At 44.4% G+C, this 23,037-nt stretch overlaps 2 protein-coding genes across 2 annotated transcripts; both read left to right on the top strand.

Moving 5' to 3' along the window:
• The first annotated feature begins 11 nt into the window (after positions 1-11).
• On the top strand, positions 12-3,626 carry osgepl1 (O-sialoglycoprotein endopeptidase-like 1). The gene is made up of 7 exons (XM_030343130.1): positions 12-449; positions 868-1,255; positions 1,529-1,733; positions 2,043-2,191; positions 2,454-2,584; positions 2,836-2,907; positions 3,326-3,626. The coding sequence occupies exons 1-7, from the start codon at positions 241-243 to the stop codon at positions 3,408-3,410; spliced, it is 1,239 nt and encodes a 412-aa protein (XP_030198990.1). The 5' UTR covers positions 12-240; the 3' UTR covers positions 3,411-3,626.
• A 2,904-nt stretch (positions 3,627-6,530) lies between these two features.
• On the top strand, positions 6,531-23,026 carry sympk (symplekin). Its single transcript, XM_030343261.1, has 27 exons — positions 6,531-6,666; positions 7,084-7,201; positions 7,436-7,501; positions 7,908-7,961; positions 8,121-8,194; positions 8,596-8,722; positions 8,992-9,241; positions 9,697-9,867; positions 10,393-10,632; positions 11,094-11,245; positions 11,630-11,780; positions 12,193-12,406; positions 13,415-13,565; positions 14,024-14,259; positions 14,400-14,481; positions 14,735-14,848; positions 15,491-15,638; positions 16,062-16,222; positions 16,591-16,699; positions 17,004-17,104; positions 17,334-17,424; positions 17,792-17,893; positions 18,604-18,791; positions 19,096-19,272; positions 19,656-19,745; positions 21,657-22,109; positions 22,593-23,026. The coding sequence occupies exons 2-27, from the start codon at positions 7,151-7,153 to the stop codon at positions 22,764-22,766; spliced, it is 3,927 nt and encodes a 1,308-aa protein (XP_030199121.1). The 5' UTR covers positions 6,531-6,666; positions 7,084-7,150; the 3' UTR covers positions 22,767-23,026.
• The last annotated feature ends 11 nt before the right edge of the window (positions 23,027-23,037 follow it).

Raw genomic sequence — 23,037 nt, 5'->3', positions numbered from 1 at the left:
TTATTAGACGACATTATTTACATGAGACACAGAATGGCAGCATGCAAGTGCAGCTCAGTGCAATCAACTTGACCTTTTATGTTTCTGAAATGAGACTACGATTACGACATTGTGTTAATGCAACGCCATCCCATATCGGCTTTTTTTATTTATTTGAAAGGCATATTAGGAAATGATATAATATTAACTGTACAGTGAAAAAAATTTGTATGTACAGTGGTTCACACGAGTCACCCACTTATGATGTTCACGTTCAAGACATCATGTCTGCGAAAGCTACCAGAGTTGTTTCGCAAGCATTGCTTTTCTCGGACGTGTATACAAGACTTCTCGTCCAGACTGGTTTTGGGCATCGAGACCAGCTGTGATGACACCGGCGCAGCAGTAATGGACGAGACAGGGGTCGTCCTAGGAGAATTCCTCCACTCTCAGAAAGAAGTGCATCTGAAGTGAGTTGAGTGCGTAATTCGAGAACAAATCAAAGCATTTTCAAAGAGGGCCCAAATACCTGGTGGTATCTAAAAAAAACCAAGACAGACTGCTGGCCTTCAGAATGGCCATGATAATCACTTTTCCTATATTCCACGACAATACCAGGCGAAAGTATAACAAGGTGTTTCTATCTAGACGAATGAAGTGAAATAACACAGATAAGCCAAGTGTTGAGCTTGTGAGATGTTCCCTCTAAAGGTAGGGCTTTTGAAGATGGGGAGGGATTCTGCACATGGTATTGAGCTAGACAGCTCATTCCCTCATCATGTACCACACATGAGAACATGTTTGTCATTAAGCTTATTCCTAATCCTTTTGTTTTGTTGTAAATGTCACACTTTTTTTCATATTTTTTGTCTCACCTGTCTTCTACAGGACTGGCGGCATCATTCCAACCGTGGCTCAACAACTACACAGAGAACACATCGCTCATGTTGTGCAGGAGGCTATGAACAGGAGCGGGGTGACCCCTGGGCAGCTGTCGGCCGTGGCCACAACAATAATGCCTGGCCTGGCCCTGAGCTTAGGCATCGGCCTGCATTTCAGCCTCCAGTTCGTGAGGCAGCACAGGAAGCCGTTCATTCCCATCCATCACATGGAGGCGCATGCGCTGACCGTCAGAATGCTGCAACCAATTGAGTTTCCATTCCTTGTTCTGCTCATCTCTGGGGGCCACTCGCTCCTGGCCTTGGCCAGGGGCATCGATGACTTCCTCCTTCTGGGTCAAGCGCTAGATGAAGCCCCAGGAGACACCCTGGATAAAGTAAGCAATTTTTTTGGCATACAAGGGGTTGTATGTGAAAGTTTTCACATACAAGGGGTTTGGGCGGGGGGTGTTTGTCTGCTATGGAGTAATGCAATACAAGATATTTAAGTGAAAAAATACTCCTGGAGATTAAATATTTAAAAAAGACACCTAATCCCCAAAATATAAGACTTATATATAAAGCGTACGATATGTGTTATATTTGTATTTTCTCTCTCACTGTTTGAGGTCATGTGTATAGTATATATGTTTATATTTATGTATTCAAAGGTGGCAAGACGTCTGTCTCTAACAAAGCATCCAAGGTGCTCAGGGCTGAGTGGAGGGCAAGCCTTAGAGCTGCTGGCCAGGGATGGGGACAGGAGCAAGTTCCCCTTCAAGACGCCTATGGGGCAACATTACGACTGCAACTTCTCATTCGCAGGCCTGCGCAATCAGGTTAATATGGTGATCAAGAAACAGGAGCAGGTGGAAGGTGAGAGACGACTGGAGATGTGGAAAGCATTCAAAAACGTCAGGATTCTCAAGATCTATGAATCCCAATCCCAGGTCTTACTGCAAATAGGAAAACATGCAAATATGAGCATCTAGGAACACCCATCAAAGATAAACACAGTTAACAATAAATAAACCTTTACAGGAGGAGTGTGTTTGCTTTGTCTGAAGAACATAGTTTTGTCTTGACCAATGTAGAATCCTGAACGGTGTTTTGCACAGATCCTAGTGTTGCCTTCATAGGTGTACAGTACAGTGTTGTCCACAGATCATAGCATTGTATTTACAGGTGTAGAGCCTGGAGCGGTGTTGTCGTGTGTGAATGACATCGCTGCTGCCACACAGCACACCATTGCCTGTCACTTGGCGAAGCGCACACACCGTGCCATCATGTTCTGCAAGGCCAAGGCTCTTCTGCCCATGAGCAACCCCACCCTGGTGAGAAACACTATTATTAAATTATTTTATTTGTATTATTGGTTAGTTGTTTTATTTGTGGAATTTTGTTTTTTTCTACAGATTCTTTTTTTTTTTTTTTGCATATAATACATTTTCCTCTTGTCTATGTATGAGGTGCCCTTGACATGTACCTAATTTCCAAAGCTTATCAATGGGGAAAAGTTCTGTTAAACCAATTTTGATAACGTTGTGTTGTTGTGGTTGTTTGTATTTGCTATCCCTATCTGTGTGAGTCTATCAGGTGGTCTCCGGAGGCGTGGCCAGTAACCAGTACATCAGGAAGGCTCTGACGGTCATCACCGACACCACCGGACTGCAGCTGCTCTGTCCTCCCGCCGCGCTCTGCACAGACAACGGAGTCATGATCGCATGGTGTGTGCGGCCAGAGAGGCCGTGATTTAATTGGAATTATTTAGATATAAATAGATGTCATGCAACCCCACAAACCTCTCAGTTTTTTAGAGTTTTAATGTACTTGGATTGTAATTAATAACATTCTCTGTTGATAAGATACAAGTTGGGAAACGGGTACTTGAGTTAATTTTCCTGCTGTCCTTATGGCACCAAAATTGGACGCTACTCTACGATTGTGTTATTCAAACGTGTGTGATGTGTTTTCCTAGGAATGGCGTTGAGCGTCTGAGGGCCGGGAGGGGGATTCTGCCCTTTGACCAGGAGGTCAGCTATGAGCCGAAGTAAGTCAACAGGGCTTAAGAGACAATATTGTGCAATGCACTGACGCATGCATATTTTCTTTCCTTTGAAAAAACTATTTTAAAGGAGACTTATTATACCACAAGGTGTGAGTGTGATTTCCCTTACAAGCCGTTTCAAGAATCTGCCCCATATGACATCACTAGTGGGCGTGTGGTATAACATGTCTCCTTTAAACATAGAAGTTCATTTCAAACTTTACGGAATTGCATATGAAATGGTTGAAATGCAATTGTATCAGCTGATAGACACCTTGTATCATAGAGTTATAACAAACTCTAGGAAACTATTCATGATTAATTCTTATAGTTTTGTAAAACGTCACCCACGCCATACACACTGATTGGCTGATGAATGTCAGACAAGTTGTCCTCTTGAGCTCCATGTGTATTCTCGCAGGGCTCCCCTGGGGGTTGACATCACAGCAGACGTGAAGGAAGCAAACATCAAACTACCCCAAGTGAAGCTGAATATACCAGACTGAACCCAGAGACACCTCACCAATAAACATAGTCCTTTCTACCTTGTTCATTACGATTCAGACGTGGTGACGCCCAATTGTTTGTAAAACATATCTGTATTGTGCAGACATGTTCTGCCATTGTAATGTGTACATCATCTTCTGTGCAATAATGCACATATATATGTAATTGCATTATATATGTAATTGCATTAATAATAAAGGCATTATTTTTCCATGTACTGTATTCAATTACTTGAATCTAATCGTTATGAAAGCAAGTGCACTAAGTCGACCCAGCCTTGATTCTGGTCCTGTACGTCATTCCCTCTCCTCCAACCTATTTTACTGTCTATCTTCACCCTTCCCCAATCCATAAAGGCACAAAAAGATTAAGATATAACTATTAACAAGCCCAATAAATGCTTAAGTGCATATACAGGTGCTGGTCAAATTATTAGAATATCATGAAAAAGTTGATTTATTTCAGTAATTATATTCAGAACGTGAAACTTACATATTATATCAATTCATTACACACAGAGTGATATATTTGAAATGTTTATTTCTTTTAATTTGGATGATTAGTACTGACAATTACTGAAAATCCCAAATTCAGTATCTCAGAAAATTAGAATATTAGTTACGACTAGTACAAAAAATGATTTTTTAGAAATGTGGGCCAACTGAAAAGTATGAACATGGAAAGTTTCAGCATGTATGGCAATCAATACTTAGTTGCAGCTCCTTTTGCCTGAATTGCTGCAGCAATACGGCGTGGCATGGAGTCGACCAGTCTGTTGCACTCCTCAGGTGTTATGAGAGCCCAGGTTGCTTTAATAGTGGCCTTCAGCTCTTCAGCATTGTTGGGTCTGGCATCTCGCATCTTCCGCTTCACAATACCCCATAGGTTTTCTATGGGGTTAAGGTCAGGTGAGTTTGCAGGCCAATCAAGAAGAGGGATACCATGGTCCTTAAACCAGGTACTGGTAGATTTGGCACTGTGTGCAGGTGCCAAGTCATGTTGGAAAATGAAATCGTCACCTCCATAAAGTTGGTCCGCGGCAGGCAGCATAAAGTGTTCTAAAACTTCCTGGTAGACTGCTGCATTGACCCTGGACCTCAGGAAACACAGTGGACCAACAGCAGCAGATGACATGGCACCCCAGACCATTACTGACTGTGGAAATTTTACACTGGACTTCAGGCAACGTGGATTCTGTGCCTCTCCTGTCTTCCTCAAGACTCTGGGACCTTGATTTCCAAAGGAGATACAAAATTTACTTTCATCTGAAAACATAACTTTGGACCACTCAGCAGCAGTCCAGTCCATTTTGTCTTGAGCCCAGGCGAGACGCTTTTGACGTTGTCTCTTATTCAAGAGTGGCTTTACACGAGGAATGCGACAGCTGATGCCCATATCTTGCATACGTCGGTGTGTGGTGCTTCTTGAAGCACTGACTCCAGCTACAGTCCACTCTTTGTGGATCTCCCCCACATTTTTGAATCGGTTTTGTTTGACAATCCTCTCCAGGGCGCGTTTATCCCTCTTGCTTGTACATTCTTTTCTACCACATCTTTTTCTTCCCTTCGCCTCTCTATTAATGTGCTTGGACACAGAGCTCTGGGAACATCCAACCTCTTTGGCAATGACCTTTTGTGTCTTGCCCTCCTTCTTTAAAGTATCAATGGTCATCTTTTGGACAGTTGTCAAGTCAGCAGTCTTCCCCATGATTGTGTGTCATACAGAATCAAAACGAGAGACCATTTAAAGGCTTTTCCAGGTGTTTTGAGTTAGTTAGCTAATTAGAGTGTGGCACCAGGTGTCTTCAATATCTGACCTTTTCACCATATTCTAATTTTCTGAGATGTTGAATTTAGGGTTTTCATTGGTTGTCAGCTATAATCATCTTCTTTTTGGCAAAAAACACTTATAATGTATCAGTCTGTTTGGAATGAATGTATACATTCTACAGGTTTGACTTTCTAAATGGAATTAATGAAATAAATCAACTTTTTCATGATATTCTAATAATATGACCAGCACCTGTATATACGTATCCTGCACAGGATTTTCCTCATTAATAACTTATTGTTGCCATTTACAAGAGAAATCGATTATGTAATTGTTTTCAACACACTTTATTTTCCATAAAGATTTGAACCCGTTGCTGACAACAAGGGTTCAGACGCTGCCCTTGGCTAAGCGACCTGCCTGGTTAGGCATTCAATCAAATAGTTTAGAAAAGTGTTTCCCAAACTTTTTTTTTCTGGGGACCCTTTTTTTTTAAATTACAAACCATCGCGACCCAATATAAAAGATAGTACAGTACTATCAAAATCATGCTTTGTTAAAAGTTATCTTAAATGCTCATGCCGAACCGGTAGGCGTGTGTTTATGGGCAGCTATTGTTATCGAACAGTCAATCAATCAATCAATCAATCAATCAATCAATCAATTCGCTCAGATAAGATAAGATAAACCTTTATTAATCCCTAAGGGGAGAAATTTGGGAGTTTCAGCAGCAGACAGTCAAAGCTGAAAATGTTGAGATAGATGCCAAAATAGTGCAAAGGTATTTCTGTAAAAAATAAAAAAAGGTTTTATTTATTTTATTTTATTTTAATATACATTTATTTGGCGACCCAATTAAAATCTCCCGCGACCCACATGTGGGTCGCAAACCATTCTTTGGGAAAGAACGGTTAGAACATCTTTTGACAGACCCCACTCCAACAACATTGTTGTATGTCTAGCCAAGCCAGACTTTTCTTTATTTTTCTTTTTTTACCTACGTTTATAATAACTAAGGTTTTCTTGAGGCGAACATATGTAAGTGAAACAATTTTCACATGGACCACTAAAGTTATTCGATTCTGAGTAAAAAATAATATACACAGTTTAAGCATCCGTCCAGCAGATGGTGATAAAGACTTTATCATGTCGACTTCAAGGATTTATTATTATTATTTATTGTAAAAGCTTTTTATATTTGTATAAATCAATCAATAAAATAAGGAATACATCGTTTGGCTCTTTTCTTTTTAGCTCTTTATGAATTGTATTATTCAACGTTAAGTCAGAAATATTCTGCACATTACATCCTCCATCCACCATGCGGCGGTGGAGAACAGTAAGAGGACGAACAGGAAGCAGTTAGTGAGTGAATGGATGCTGCTGTTCAGAACAGCAACATTCATTTATCAGTTTTACCTTCTTTACACTGAAAATATATTGCCAGACTCAATAGACCAAACCAAAACTCCGTTTAACGGCAAGGTAAGAATACGTCCCCTAGTTAAAATTATCGTAACTACTGATGTATATGTGATGCAGTTATGAGCTGTTGTTGAAATGTCCTTCTTAATAGTGTGTCAATCGTATTCATCCTGCATGGTGCAATGGATGGACCGACTGGACCAATGAGTCTAAATATTGCTGTGTAATCTTTAGAATACTTTAATGTACTTATACTGATATTTATTTTATTATACCTCTGCTGTGACATCCTAGTTTCCCGCGTAGGATTGACAAACTACTGCGTTCTCGCAAAATGTCCCTTCAGACAATTTAAGCACATTAAGTAACGTATTACTTTATTTTTGGTGTGTGTGTGTGTGTGTGTGTGTGTGTGTGTGTGTGTGTGTGTGTGTGTGTGTGTGTGTGTGTGTGTGTGTGTGTGTGTGTCTTCAACAGGTATATTGAAGATCATGGTTTAAGGTAGTGCAGGACTTTCTAAAGCCGCTACCACCCAAGCAGAAGGATGTCGGACGAGGACGTGCCACATGTGGTCGACATGACCACCAGTGAGAAGGTAGGCTGCTCTGTATCAACCAGTAACAACTGGTTCTTTAAGTGGATCATGAGCAAATCCTGCTAGTTTGAAAAACATCCACTTTTATGCTTGCTGCTGTTATAGTTAAGAATTTGTATGACTTCTACCCATTCCACGTCATTTGTCAAACACCACTATATTTTCTGTATTTACACTTGTACCAATCATTTCCATAGTGAGCCAGCTTTAATAATTCTCTGTTTCCTCCTGCAGGTGGTGGAGCTGCTGAACCAGGCCGCTCTGATGGGGACAGAAGAGAAGCTGACGGTGCTCAAACAGGTGTGCTATTAACGTCTTCCCTTCAATCTATCTAATCCTCCCTTCTGTTGATTCTTTCATCTTGGGACCCAAAAGATAGACGATGGAGATGACTCGGTGTGACCGTTGGACCAAAAGTACCCTAGAATAAGTGATGCCGTGTAACTCCTCAAATAGGATTGCACCCCAATATTTTGTCTTGATTCATAGGATAGTCTAGTCAGTGGCTAGTAGCATTGAACTCCTAGCCAAATGGTGCAGAGTTCAAACCCTTTTGTCAAACCCCTTACCTGTAGGCATCCTTGAGCCAGAGGCCCTAACCCCTACCTACTTCTCAATGTCATGTATCTGAAGTCATTTTGGGAAAAATGATCTCCTAAGTGAGTAAATCCTAATGTCCTTAACATGATTTTGTCTCTGTCAATAGGTCCAGGAGCTTATTATCAACAAGGATCCATCCCTGCTTGATAATTTTTTGGACGTAAGTGTTTCTCTGATTGTGTGGGTTTCCCATGTGAATGTTTAAACATGAAAGCCCATCAGAAATCGTGCCCTGCCTTGGCATGACGTGACGCTGAGCTGTGCTGAATTGAAATGAAACTGTCAAATCATTTTGAGGGGTTTCCTTGTTATCTTGCAGGAGATGATTGCATTCCAGTCGGACAAGTCCATGGAAGTGAGGAAGTTTGTCATTGGGTTCATTGAAGAGGCATGGTGGGTAAACAGGGAACCTCCATCCATTGCTGTCACTCTGCTTTGGCCGCATTACATGGCAACATTGTACATCTCATATTTTACATAATTGGTAGATAATAGGACTAGGTCTGATACACGATTGTGCCATCTCATGCAACTGTACTTCCTGATGTGGAGTAGCTTTGGTGTATGATTAGTCAGTTTCAAGTGTTAATTTTTCTTGTCCAGGACATTTTGTAATAGAAATTTTAGTTTCAAAATGTTCTCACGCTAAAATAAAGGTTAAAATAAAATGGTGCAGTACTTCCTGATTTGGAGAAGCTCTGGTTAGTGATTGGTCAATTGTCTGCAACTATATTTCCTGATGTTGATAAGCTCTGTTTCGTGATTGGTCCAATGTTGTTCTGCTTCCTCTCCAGTAAACGTGACAACGAGCTGCTGCTGCGTCTGGTGGCCAACCTGAACATGCTGCTGCGGGACGAGAGCGTCAACGTGGTGAAGAAGGCTATCCTCACCCTCACACAGCTCTACAAGGTCACCCTGCAGGTACGGCACTAGCATGGGTCTACCATGAGACGCATGCCTGAGTCATTGGCCCTCATTGGTCCTATGTACTCATTGGCTGGTACTACCACTTCCAGGGTTAGGAGTATTCATTCCCGGTTTCCCACCCATGCTAGGAAATGAACGCACTCACAGTATTGTGAGACGGGCCACCAAACGGCATATTTATTTTTAGTCTCATTCAATTAATACATTCTTCTTCTCTCCTTTCCTTCTTAACTCTTCATCCTGTCTCTCCCCGGCTGTCCCAGTGGATGGTTCGCTCCAAGGCGGTGACGGAGATGCAGGAGGCATGCTGGGACATGCTCACGCAGATGAAGGGCGACGTCCTCGCCCTGTTGGACTCTGAGAACGACGGCGTACGAACCCACGCCATCAAGTTCACCGAGTCACTCATCATCTCTCTGTCGCCGCGGACGTCTGACTCGGACGTCCCCAAGCGACAGGACGCAGACGTCAGCCTGGACAAGATCCCCAAAGACCACTCCTACATCCGCTACGGTGAGGAGCTCGCGTGGAGCCGATGGCAAACAACCAGGGGGCAGGGGGGTCTTAGTGGCTTGGGGGTTTGACTCTCAGCTTAAAGGTACTGGATTTGATCCCTCCCCAGTGTCTACTCGCTACCTGTCAGCAATCTAGCGCAAGATGCCCCAACCCCTACCTGCTCCTTCATATATAAGAATTGACTGTACAAATGGTAGTATAGGATGTTTAGCTATGGCCATGGTGCTGTAGATTACCCAAATGAATAATATATAACTTGAATTATATATACAATTTACAAAATGAATTTTGTATTCTGTGAGTCATTTCTTATATTGTTTATGGCCTAATTGGTGACACAAGAATTTAAATGGCCAGGATGACCTTGTGCGAACTACTCATTGGTACATAAGACATGCATACATTAATATGTTACACAGTATGTCTTTCTGATTCTGTATGGTTTCCCCCAGTCATGCTGTGCGAGGAGGGGAAGTCAGCGCTGGAGCAGTTGCTGAAGTTCATGGTGCACCCAGCCATCTCCAGCATCAACCTGACCACGGCGCTAGGCTCCCTGGCCACGCTCGCCCGCCAGAGGCCCATGTTCATGTCCCAGGTGGTGCAGGCCTACGAGACCCTCCATGGTAAGGTGGTCAACCACAGTGGTTCAGCTACGGTAAAATGATAACGCAAAACAACCACCACTAACCATCGATACGGGAACAGTCACAACGAGCAGTAACCCCCAACTGTCACTACGTGAACTCAGTCACACCGTCTTTAAAGTATATTATTTTGTTTGAGTAAAAGCATGCCAAACTATGTTTGAGAACTGCGGTAAAGCACGGTTTGGTTGTAAATGAATCATCTGTGCTTAACAAGGAGAACGACATTGAATCATTTGAAGAAGCCAAATTACAACCAAAACATGGTTGTAAAAATATGTCACATCAAATAATCACCATTTGGATTAGGTCTGAAAGTGAGATCAAGTATATGAAAGAATGGGTATATTTTAAAGTTAAGCTGGAGTCCCAGGCATAACCTGAAATACATGCATTGGTTCATTTCAGTTATTTCAGTTTTCACTTATATTGCAAACTTAAAAACTCCCAGTAATGTAACATTATGTTTGAACATTGTCACGCCCCACCCACCCCTCTCCTCAGCTAACCTGCCCCCCACGCTGGCCAAGTCCCAGGTGAGCAGCGTGCGGAAGAACCTGAAGATCCACCTGGTGGCGGTGCTCAAGCACCCCTGCAGCCTGGACTTCCAGGCCCAGATCGGCACCCTGCTGCTGGACCTGGGCATGCCCCAGAGCGAGATCAGCCGCGCCACGCCCGTCCCCCGGGAGCCCCGCAAGAGGCCCCGCACCGAGCAGTACACCGAGGGCAAGAAGATCAAGATGGGTGAGTGGTCGGATGACGGGAGAGGATGGGGTTCACGTATGGGCTCGAGGGGAGAGGGAGGGAGAGAACGAGTGATATGTAGGTTTGCGTATTTTCAAATATTTTCAGCCTTTATAGTAAGCAAAGCTGCAGAGCAAAGTTTGGTTGAAAGAGTGCGGAAATGACATGTTGTTTTGGTTAACGCTAATAGTATTCAAAATGGTCAAGCTTTTTGATTTTAGAATTGGTTTGGTTAGTGGCTCGGGTGTGTGACTCCCTCCCGAAAGGTCCTTGGTTCAATCCCGCAGTCTTACCTGTAGACGTCCTAGATGCAAGATGCCAAACCCCGGCCTGCTCCTTAGTGCACTGTAAGGCGCTCTGGATAGTTAATAGTACACAACGATGGGACATTTGGACTTTGGCTCATCTTCCATGTGGTTGTCATGACGATACGGTTGTCGTTAATGTGCGTGTGTGTTCAGAGCCTGCTCTGATGGAGGATGACGAGGAGAAGGAGGAGCCAGCAGCAATGTCGGTCTCCAAACCCTCCCCCGCCCCCGCCGCCCAGACCGCCATCGACCTCACCGCCCACTTCCTCCACCCGCTGCTCAACGCTGAGAACGTCGCCAACCTGGTCAGACACTCTCCCTCTGTCTGTAGAGTTAGAATGAGCACTTAAATAGTGACCATTGCATTATTTACTTTAGTTTGTTTGTAAATTAATTTATATAGTTAGTTATCTTCAGCTACATTCTTTAGATAATTTTGTTATTTAGTGACTTTCCTCAAGTTTGTTAGTTTCTTCAACAGTTTCCTTCATTAGATAGTTAGGCTATTCTCTTGAAATATATTATATGTAACGGTTACTTTTAATGTTCCAGTAACTTTTTGCAAATGCATCCACTCTTTTAGACTTGATAATTACTTTCTTTGACCGTTACAGTATGCTTCTTCAACCGTCCCCCTCCTCCAGTACACTTCCTCCTCATCTCACCTCTCCTCTGTTCCCATTGGCTAGGTGCTCATCAGCATGGTGTACCTGCCAGACGTCATGCCCGCCTCCTTTCAGGCCACCTACACACCTGTGGAGTCGGCCGGCACCGACGCCCAGATCAAACATCTGGCTCGGCTCATGGCCACGCAGATGACGGCGGCGGGCATCGGCCCAGGTAAGAGACTGCTCCCCTGTGTTAGCACCCTCTGTTGACAGGGGGTGGGATGGCTGCCCAGAGGGGTGATGGATGCAACGCTGTATGGATGAATGTTGAACAGTTTACATTGAAAGAAATCTGAATCATCACACTTGTGTGATGATGTATTGCTATTTTAAAACTTGTGTGAGGATGTATTGCTTATTTTAATAAACAAAGTATTAGATCGGAGACTGGGTCAACAGTGGGTCAGTATTCCCTCTCATTGTGAATCAAATCCAGATTCAAATGAATCCCTCCCGATCAATCCCACGTTCATGGATCGAACCCTGGTGAACCCTAAATGACTCGGTTGGAAGTGAAACGAATAACCATAGGGTTGGCGTAATGAACAGGATTTAACTAAAAACCTCTCCCCCCTCCCCCACAGGTCTGGAGAAGAGTCGTGCACGGGAGGGGGACTCCAAAGAGAGCCTGGGGGAGGACGAGCTGTCCCAGGAGATGCTGATCAAGAGGAAGCTGCCAATGGCCCACGGCCAGGCCATCTCCGTGGTGGGCACCCCCTACCCGGAGAAGCAGGCCGCCATCGAGGTGCCGCTCACCAAGAAGCTCCCGGAGCCCATCCTGCCCTCCACACAGCCCAAGTACGCCCCCTGGCTCCTCCTCAGTGCCCCTGTACAGTTGAACCTGAAGCTAGTCCTGATGGCTCTCCCCTGTCCCGAGTCTTTCTTTCATTTTACTGGTTTTGCAGGGTTCTCAGGGTAGTTGTTGTTGCTTATGTAAGGGATAATGTATAGAACGCCTGTCATTATCGGGAGAATATGCACCCGACAGGGCAAACCGGACACCGACGCGCCTCCGGTACTTATCCCGCTTATTACACGGCTACTTGCCAAAATGAAAGAATAACTTCATAAGGTGTCTTTTTACAATTACCATTCGTATTGTAGATCAGCAGAGAAATTTGGTTTGTAAATTACCGGACTCCTTGCGGAGTGGTACCATAGACGTGAATCAGTGGGATGACAGCGGTCATTATATGCTTAGCAAAGGTCAATTATCAAGAAAATTATTCACCGCCGGATGTCGGGAGGCCCATGAAAGTTAACGGCGCGTTCAACAGCATTGAGAAGAGCCTTGCAATAAATATATGTTATTATTTCTTGATTGTTGATGTTTTTCAACCTGATTCCCTTGGGTATATTTTTGCATATTTCGACATGCATAATAATTAATATATTCATTACATTTAATTGGTGTGTAAAATTGGCCTGAGAATATATTTATTTAAATATATATGTAGAGATATTATAGAGCATAACCATTTTACAAGTAAATATTTGAGTAAAGTTTGAGTAGATAAGCATTCGATAAGCAGTTGGGTGAGGGGTGTATTTGACTTCTTGTATTACAAGTCTTATACTCTACTATACCATACAATTATAATAACCGAAACTCCTGAGCCTTGAATATAATAAATTGTACTTTTGAACACGAATATCATATATCACATATCACTCAAAAACGTCTGTCCTCGCCCCGAAAATAATTGACTGCAAAGTGTTTAGTTACATTCGTTGACCAATGAGAATTAGTTCTTGCAAGTACATGAAGTCTGACCAACCGCCCAAAACCTGACTGATTGCTTGCAGGTTGCCGGGTGCGACGGGCAAGAGGAAGGTGTTCCGGCTGGCGGACGTGGTGCAGCCCCTGCTGGAGGGCCAGATTGAGAAGCTCACGTCCGGGGCCGTCAAACGCATCCTCGACTCTGAGAAGAACATTGCCCAGAGCGGCATGGCCCACGTGAGTAGGGGTCCAAGCACGTCTCATTTTGTCATTGTCAACATGACAAATCGAGGCACACAATCAATTTATCAATATCAATCCACACATAGTCTGTATTTTTTCATGCAAGCGGTAGTCTGTGTTTCTGAATGAGTTGGAGCATAGAAAATGGAAATGTTCTTAATACAACACAAGGGCTATAACGATGAAATAAACAAGTCAGATGAGAGGTTTCTAAATGAGCTGATATGGTACTCAATATAGTCACTGATGTGTGGGCTGTTCGGTTAACGATGCGAGCCCTTGTATTGTTGATTTGCAGAGAGTTGTAATGGGTTGGGCTGTGTGGGAAAGGTCTGTCTAGTTGGGCTAAGTACCCTGCGTACACTGTTTCAGTCAAAGCCCAAAATTCAGTATTTTCTGCCTCACCTTGGTGGCTCAACGGTGTGAACCGCCTTTGCCTCCCCCCACACCAGATCCGGGTGAAGCTGCTGTCGCGGCTGGTGACCCAGTTCGAGGGCATGATGAAGGAGGACGTGCTGGCCTTCATCCTGGAGGACATCCGCAGCCGCAGTGACCTGGCCTTCTCCCTGCTGTACCAGGAGTACAACGCCTACCTCAGCCAGCTGCCCGAGGGCCTGCTGGACGGCTACGACCACTGCCTCTACACCCTGCTGTCGGGCCTGCAGGAGAAGCCCGAGCAGAGGGACGGGTGAGGGGCCATGCTGAGGGGCATCTGCATTTAAAACTCTATATCTATCTCTTGGAATAGAACCATTCATCTGATTATCGATCTATTATTTGTTTCCCGTTAATACCGTAATCACTCTCTGGTCTGCTGCTCTCTTCCAGTCTTTTCACAAAGCTGGTTCTGGAAGCACCCGTCATTACAGAGTCGGCGCTGGAAGTGATCCGGCGATACTGTGAGGACGAGGTGAGCTGGAATCCAAATCACCACAACAGAACTGGTCCTGAGATCTGTACCATGCACTGACTGACTATTTAATCATGCAACTGCTTTTATAGAAAGACATGATGCTACCTGCCATCCACTCTAGCTCTTTGTTTCGGAGTCTGCATGCACATATGGCATTAAAATATCTGATACAGCAGATTTATTTCAAAGGCTTTCAAAGTAGATTTGCTGCATTATTCACATGCCGTACCTCATGTGCACTGTGCTCCAGTCCCGGGTGTATCTGGGCATGAGCACGCTGAAGGAGCTCATCGTCAAGCGACCGTCGAGACAGTTCCAGTACCTCCACGTCCTGCTTGACCTCAGCTCCCACGAGAAGGAGAAGGTAAGCATGGCCCATGCCCGGGACACTGGCTCCTCCTGCTGGCTCCTGCAAGCGTGTGCTCTGATATCATCACCCGCTCAGCCATCGTGAGCATACGTACTAGCTTTAGCACCATCCAATAATAACAAAACTCCGGTTGGTTGGCCCCCGGGAGTTTCTGAATTCATCCAAAAGCTTGCACATGCTCTAGTTCTTTGACCAACTAATAAGTCCCTCCAGAAAAATGTGGTGTTTTTTTGTGATTGTGGCGGCCAAAAATCCTTGATTATGCGGCACGTTTTCTTAAAACATGCGATGAAATCTTGTGTGAAGTAAACGCAATATTTTTCAACTTTCTGCTAAGATATTTTTGTGCGGAAATCTGCAATTTATGCGGTAAAAGTGCGGCATATTTGAAAAAATGCGGCCCCCCCGCATGAATATGCCGACTGGCTGATTATGCGTTGAATTATGCGATCGCATAATCATGTTTTTCTGGAGGGACTGACTAATGAGTATTGGTGGATCTAGAATATCTCCTAATAACTGTATCCATTATCCCAAGTTGAGCCATTTGGCTCCAGCTTGCTGCGGAGCGCTACCATTTAAATATCTTGTTGGGTGACTTGAAGTTTTATTGTGATGGGTTCCTTGGTTGTGTAGGTTCGCAGCATGGCCCTGCAGTTCATCAAGCGTATGTACGAGAAGGACCAGCTACGGGACTACATTGAGAAGTTTGCCCTGAACTACATGCAGCTGCTGGTCCATCCCAACCCCCCCTCTCTGCTCTTCGGCGCCGACAAAGACACGGGTTGGGACTATTTTTGTGTTTGTCTCTTTCGGGCTCCAGAGATGACAAAATAATCAGTTGCGTATGTTAATTGTTGCTTTGAGTTGAGGGGTGAGGATAAACTGATTTATTTAATATCCTATTCCTGGAAAATATGAAATTCATGCAAGTGCCTCTTTGTACCAGACCCAATTTTGTAGGAGCTAGATTCTAGACAAACCTAGATTCGCTCTTGCATCATTTTATAATAATAATAGTTCATTGCATTATAGATTGGCGGTGCATTAATGCAGGTGCATGTTCAGGTGCATGCTTCAAGCCGATCTGAATCAAGTCCAGAACTATTAAAATACTGCAAACCCCCTTCAGTAGCTCCTCCATTCGCGTCCACCCCTCATGATGTCGATGTGTCGGGGTATTATATGTTTTGTTTTCCCCTCCCAGAGGTGGCGGCGCCATGGACGGAGGAGACGGTGAGGCAGTGTCTGTTCCTCTACCTCTCCCTGCTGCCCCTCAACCACAGGCTGGTCCACGAGCTGGCCTCCGTCTACACCGAGGCCATCGCCGACATCAAGCGCAGCGTGCTGCGTGTCATCGAGCAGCCCGTGAGTCCCCTGGTCCTCCCCGCTTCGTTTCCATCCTATGTGATCGACCCCGGCCCCCTTTCCAGCTGGTAGATGACAGACACTTTAGCACAAGCAAATAATTGAATTTGGCTACAAATAGGCTGTGGACATTGGGAATCGAACACGGTACCTTTCGGGCTGGGAGTTGAACCCCAGAGCCAGCAGAATACCATCACTATTAATGTAGTCCTTCCCTTTAGTACAAGCAACAATAGTATTTAACAACCATGGCTTCATATAGAAGTCCTTGCTGAGGAGCGGTTGCTGGAGGTCGTCCGTGGTTCTTTGCCCTCGTGTGTTTTTCCTCATCTGCTCGTCTCCAACTCATCATCTACGTGGTGCTGCAGATCCGTGGCATGGGGATGAACTCCCCCGACCTCCTGCTGCTGGTGGAGACGTGTCCCAAAGGAGCGGAGACGCTGGTGACCCGCTGCCTCCACATCCTCACCGACAAAGGTGAAGAAGGCTCACAGACGAGCTCGCTGTCGGTGGCTGCTTAGGGATGTCAACCTGGGTTGACATCGCCACAGTCACAACATAACATTTGACTCTATTCATTAAATGTATTTATATATATATTGATGTATTCAATCCAAATGTATTAGGTTTCAGACCAAAGCGCTAGGGTTGGTTTCAGATTGTGAAATCCCTACTTTTTCCTCATGTTTTTTGTCATACACCTATTCTCAAAATATATGAGTCGCGTCCTTTTAAAAGCAAAGCTGTTCCAGAGAGTGACCCCCCCGCTATGTGTCTGCAGTGCCCCCGTCGCCAGAGCTGGTGGAGAGGGTTAGGGACCTGTACCACAAACGAGTGCCTGACGTCCGCTTCCTCATCCCCGTCATCAACGGCCTGGAGAAGGTGAGCTGTCCTCCTCCACAACGTTAACCTCATAACGTATTACGTGTTCATTAGTGTTGATTGATAGATTTTCTGTACTTTATCCTTTTGTATACTTTTTATTTATTTATTTTTTCGTTCCCACTGTACTTGCTGTTGTGGTGCCCAACTTAACCCTCTACTATGTTTTAATTGCCTTTTTTATATCTCATCTCTGCTCCTCTGTTGTTTTGGTTTCTTTGCTGTCCAGAAAGAAGTGATCCTGGCTCTCCCTAAGCTGATCAAACTGAACCCCATCGTGGTGAAGGAGGTGTTCAACCGGCTCCTGGGCACACAGCACAGTAAGATAACATATTAATTTGCTGCTTGCAAAGTCATTTAGCCGACACATTTATCCCAAGCGACTTGCTTTGACCTTGTAGACTCATGTCATTCATTAGCAGGTGAGGGTGAGCTATCACACTCCAGGTCCCTACAGGTTAGGCTGCGGATAATGGGCTGCGAACCCAGTACCTTTTGACTGGGAGACAAACCCCCTACGCCCGACTATACTACACTTTATCTTTCCTGCACTGCATTTAGCCTGGCCGATGCTGGAATGTCTTCTTTACATTATTATTCTCACCGTACATTAACATTTTTCTTACAACTTTTCATGAATCAACAACACAAGCGTTTCAGTGCATTGTTTTGGTTTCTGTCTTCCAGGTGAAGGCAGTTCATCGATGTCGCCCCTCACCCCAGGGGAGCTCCTCGTCTCTCTGCACAACATCGACTCAACCAAGTGTGACATGAAGTCCATCATCAAAGGTTAGACTGAAGCCGACCCGTTACTAACGTACCTCTTTTCCCGAGCCTATGACCCCCCCTACCCATAACCACCCTTATCCCTATCCCTATCTATTATCACACTCCACCTTGCTTCTGTTCTCTGTTGTGCTGTCTTCTGCTTGTCCCCCCTGATTGTCATGTCCCTCTTCGTGTTTTATTTTGTAAGCGTCTTTGGGTCATTTATTCAATTATTATTTTTTATTATTACCGCACCTGACACCTTTCTTTGGTTTCCGTTAGATTCCCTATGAAAACCAAATCACGTTCCCCCATTGTAGATTTTTCTTATGCTTGATAGAGGCTGCATGCGATCACGATCATGTCTATATTAAATAAAATTAGATGATGATACGATGGTACTTTATCTATCCCAGACGGGAAAATATGGGTGTGAGGCAGAAAGTACAGGACACTCGTATGATTAATAAGGTGCATTTAAAATATGAATACAACTCTAAAATATACACAGACATTTGATCTGCTTAAGGGGTTTCAACCAAGGAGTCAGGAACACTGCAAGGCCAAATATATTTGTAACGCAACTATCTTGAAAAGTTTTTGTTCTCTGATGCCACACAACAAATATCCAGAACATTCACAAAATGAGAACGCCAAACTCTTCTGCACGTCTCCCGGCTGGGACCATAAAGTGCCCTGATACTGACCCTGCCCTCCCCTCCCCTCACCAGCCACCAACCTGTGCTACGGGGAGAAGAACGTGTACACGTCGGAGGTGCTGGCGGTGGTGATGCAGCAGCTGATGGAGCAGAACCCCCTGCCCATGTTGCTGATGCGGACCGTCATCCAGAGTCTCAGCATGTACCCCCGGCTGGGCGGCTTCGTCATGAACATCCTGTCCCGCCTCATCGTCAAGCAGGTGGGCCCGCCGAGACCACCTCGGTGCTGGAAGGGTTTAGAATTGTTATAATTATTGATAAAAATAATATTCTTATAATGCTAATAAAAGATTATAATATAGATATAATTAAAAAATTATATTGAAATTAACAATAAATAACTATTTGTGTATATTATTTAACATTTATTATTAAAATAACAAGATATATTTTTTAATTATTAGGGGGTGCCTCCCAATATCTGTTGTGGATAGACGGGTGAAGCCAGAAGCCTTAAGGAAAGTCTTCCAATCGCGTCCCTAACGTGTGTCTGGTCCCCCCCAGGTGTGGAAGCACCCCAAGGTGTGGGAGGGCTTCGTGAAGTGCTGCCAGAGGACCAAGCCCCAGTCGTTCTCCGTGTTGCTGCAGCTGCCCGCCACCCAGCTGACCAGCGTGTTCGACCGCTGCCCCGAGCTCAGGGACCCGCTGCTGCAGCACGTCCACTCCTTCACCCCCCACCAGGTACGCACATACACATGCACTTACATATGCAAATACACACACCTGATGAGCCACTTTCCATTTCCGGTGGTAAAGCTGTGGTCATGGTGGCAACTGACCATTTTCTTTTTTTTTGTTATTTGCTTTCTATCGTGCTTATCACTGCTACACACGTTTCAGATTCTGCTTTAAAATGGTTAGATGTAAATTAGCAATGGTATTTTTCTTGATTCAATTGGTCAAACATTTACCTTCAATGGAACAAAAGCCAATATGGATCAGCATAAGTGTACAGTTTAGCACAGCAGTAGACCATCGTCCGGCTCCACTATAAAGGTGTTAGACTATACATTGCTCCCTGTACTGTGTGGTGTTGCTGATGGGTTCTGTCTCCTGCTCCGCAGCAAGCCCATATCGCCCCCTCGGTCATGGGCGTCCTGGAGGCCAGCGATCAGCCTACGGTCATGCCTGTGGGCCCCCCTGTGGAGAGACGGGTAACCGTGGGGAACACTGCTTCTAATAGCTATACTCGGATTACTGTTATGTCTGTTGGTGACTGTGAAACCTACCGACCCAATTAAGTTACATGCTGTTTGGGTGTCAAGCAGCGAACCTATTGTTTTCGTATGAGTTCCTATTATTATTATTATTATTATCCTTCAGTGGGAGTCTATGGCAGCCCATAGAACGCCTTCGTGAAAAGATGTGAAATTTGGCACACTAGTTCAGGCCAGTCCCATTAGCACATGAAGCTAATTTGAGGTCGCTAGCTCATCATCTCTGGCGCCACCAACAGGTCAAAGTTGGACATGCTTTCATGTTTATAACTTTCGACCCATTGATCCAATATTCACAAACAAGGTATCATTGGATTCCTTGATCCAAGCCGAGTTCAACGCACCCTATGTCGTCGTTTTGCGCCATGATGGATTTTCCGCCATCTTGGTTTATGTCAGAAACCTTCAAAATAGTACTCCTACCACAAATCTTGTCCAATCATCCTAAAACTTGGCACACATGATCTTCAGGCCATGCTTGATAGAAAACATTGAAAGATTTTTCAAATTCAAAACTGTTTGGCTGCTACAGCCAATCAAATTCGACGCAAAGTCACCAAACAGGAAGTAAGCAAGTATCTGAGCAGCCCTTTCACATATCATAACCAAACTTGGTAAATAGAACCATGACATCTTTTTTGGTGACCATCGAACACTAAAGGGAGCTATAATTAATGAAGACGTGTTTTAACTCCTCTCTCTTCACATGAGTATATTTCAAACTTATTTTCAATGTCTGGTGATACTGTCAGACCGCCCCATATAGCTAATAAAATATTTCCCATGGCAACATCAGAAATTGGCCGCCATTTTTAAAGTTGTCTACATCAATATTACATTCAAATTCAAAACCGTTTGGCCGTGACAGCCAATCAAACTTGACGGCAAAGCCTGGCCGCCATGTTGAAAGTTGTCAATATCAACATTACATATCCACAGGCCACAAATTATGTCCAATCATCATTAAACTTGCCCTATATGATCTTCAGACCAAGCCGAACAAATCTGCCAAACAGCCTTTTCTAATTCAAAACCGTTTAGCCGTGACAGCCAACCAAACTTGACGACAAAGCCGCCAAACCGGAAGTAAGCCTGTTCTCACCAACTCTTTAACATATATCATATCATAGCCAAACTTGGTACATAGACTCATGACATCATTCTGAGGATAGCCAAACAATTTGGTGACCTTTGACCTCAGGGGGACGTCAAACAGGAAGTGAGCTCATTTCTCCGCAAGGCCTTCATGCATCCAAACCAAATCTGTCTAATAGTCTTATGAGCGGATGCTTGTTTACATTGTGTCATTTGTTCTGTCGGGCAGACGATAATGCGCCCTTACCACTAGGTAGGGTCATTTTTCCATTTAGTAAACATTGACACGTACTCGCATAATGCTCTAGTTCATCCCACCAGCCGTCGTTATTACCGATTACTGAGACGGTCGTCATGTAGCCGCCTAGGCGATTATGTAAGCCCGGCCGATTACATCCGTCCGGCGGAATTAGTTTATCGAGTCCCATTATGCTTGACACCCACATTGCTGCTCGCAACTATATTTATTATTGCTATTCTGCTATGAATTCAAAATATTTTGTTTTATAAATGGAGCATGCAGAGGCTAGGGCAGCTCGCTCAAGGATGCTTACTGTTTGTTGGGGAGCCAACACCCTTACCACTATTGGACTATCATACACAATCACAAACATACACTAACACACATACACAATCATCTAGGAGTTAAAACCCAACAGCGACTTGACGTCAATACATGAACCGATCATCAGGGAGGGGTTGGGGTTTAAGAACCTTAAGGTATCCCTCATTCTGACCCCTCGTTTCCTGTAGGTCGAAGGGGCCCCTGCTCAAGCTCCCCCACTAAAGGCAGAAGCTGCTGCTCCTCCTCCAGTGAAGGTGACGCTGGTGGAAGACCGGCCTGTCCAGTCCCACCTCCCCCCCGTCCAGTCCCACCTACCCCCTGTCCAGGCTCGCCTCCCCCCTGTCCAGACCCACCTCCCCCCTGTCCAGACCAACCTCCCCCCTGTCCAGACCCACCTCCCCCCTGTCCAGACCCACCTACCCCCTGTCCAGTCCCACCTCCCCCCTGTCCAGACCCACCTACCCTCTGTCCAGGCACATCTCCCCGCTGTCCAGGCACATCTCCCCGCTGTCCAGTCCCATCCCCAGCCAGTCCAACAGAAGCAGCCAGACCTCAGGACCAGCGAACCCGTGGAAGAACCCATGGACCAGGGAGGGCTGGACACGGGGGTCCAGGAGAAACCAGACCCTAGGGTGACCCAGGTAGGATCAAGGTTCATCTGTGAATACACTTCATGAGGCTAGCTGGCATATTTTCGATAGTGATATCTTGTGTAAGGACTCATACTTTATGTATATCTTTTATGTTTGAATTATTGTACATTCTGATTGTTTGAATTCTTATGACCGTCCTGTACTAACTTCTGTGTTGCCCACTTTTATCTTCTGGGATAAACAAAGGGCAATTTATATTAGTTATCTATTTAGTAATTTAATCTTTGTCTTTGGGGATCAAACCCATACCTTTCGTCAGGGAGTCAAATGCCCTAGGCACTCCACTTTCCTGAACCCATTGTTTTAATATTTTCCAAGTAAAACAGAATGTCAGGCTTAAACCAAGGCTGTAGTGATGAAGGCCGTACCAAAAAAAAAAAATCAAACGAAAGTGTTAACACTATCAATATTATTCAGGACAGTTTTAACTCAAGGAAACTACACATCATTGTTTATTTATATTGTTTGTAGGTTGAGGTGCAAAGGCCAGAGGAGTCTTCAACTCCTCCAACAGAAACCACAGAAGAAGAACCAATGGAGACGGCTGATCCTGAACTGTCAGAGTTGAATGAACCAACCGAAGATGCCGATGCAGACCGCGCAGAAGAGTCAAAGGATGGGAGCGGAGAAGAAGAGCCTGAATAAATTTTCTAAAAAGGAAAACACTTAAGAGTTTGTTAGTTTAGGTTACTTTTGGATCATATTTAGTTGTTTTGTACTAAATTTAAAAAATGATATTTTGATGAAAAAAATGTTTAGTTCATGTATGTTTCGCTTTTTCCTTTCTTTCATTTTGAGAAGGCGAATAAAAATATCAAACCGAAATTGTCTGTTTTATCCATATTTTACTGTCAGCACAGTTTGTTTTTACTGCTTGCGAATGTAAATAAATAAACGTGCATGTGTGTTTGTATAT

This window comes from Gadus morhua, chromosome 20, assembly GCF_902167405.1.
Source record: "Gadus morhua chromosome 20, gadMor3.0, whole genome shotgun sequence".
Classification (NCBI taxonomy): Eukaryota; Metazoa; Chordata; class Actinopteri; order Gadiformes; family Gadidae; genus Gadus; species Gadus morhua.
This window is presented reverse-complemented; position numbering and strand designations above follow the sequence as displayed.

Coding starts and splice junctions, on each gene's coding strand:
- osgepl1 (XM_030343130.1), top strand. CDS start 241: ATGATGTTCACGTTCAAGACATCATGTCTGCGAAAGCTACCAGAGTTG. Junction 450..867: donor CAGAAAGAAGTGCATCTGAA/GTGAGTTGAGTG, acceptor TGTCTTCTACAG/GACTGGCGGCATCATTCCAA. Junction 2,908..3,325: donor GAGGTCAGCTATGAGCCGAA/GTAAGTCAACAG, acceptor GTATTCTCGCAG/GGCTCCCCTGGGGGTTGACA.
- sympk (XM_030343261.1), top strand. CDS start 7,151: ATGTCGGACGAGGACGTGCCACATGTGGTCGACATGACCACCAGTGAG. Junction 16,223..16,590: donor TGCGTGTCATCGAGCAGCCC/GTGAGTCCCCTG, acceptor GTGGTGCTGCAG/ATCCGTGGCATGGGGATGAA. Junction 22,110..22,592: donor CAGACCCTAGGGTGACCCAG/GTAGGATCAAGG, acceptor TATTGTTTGTAG/GTTGAGGTGCAAAGGCCAGA.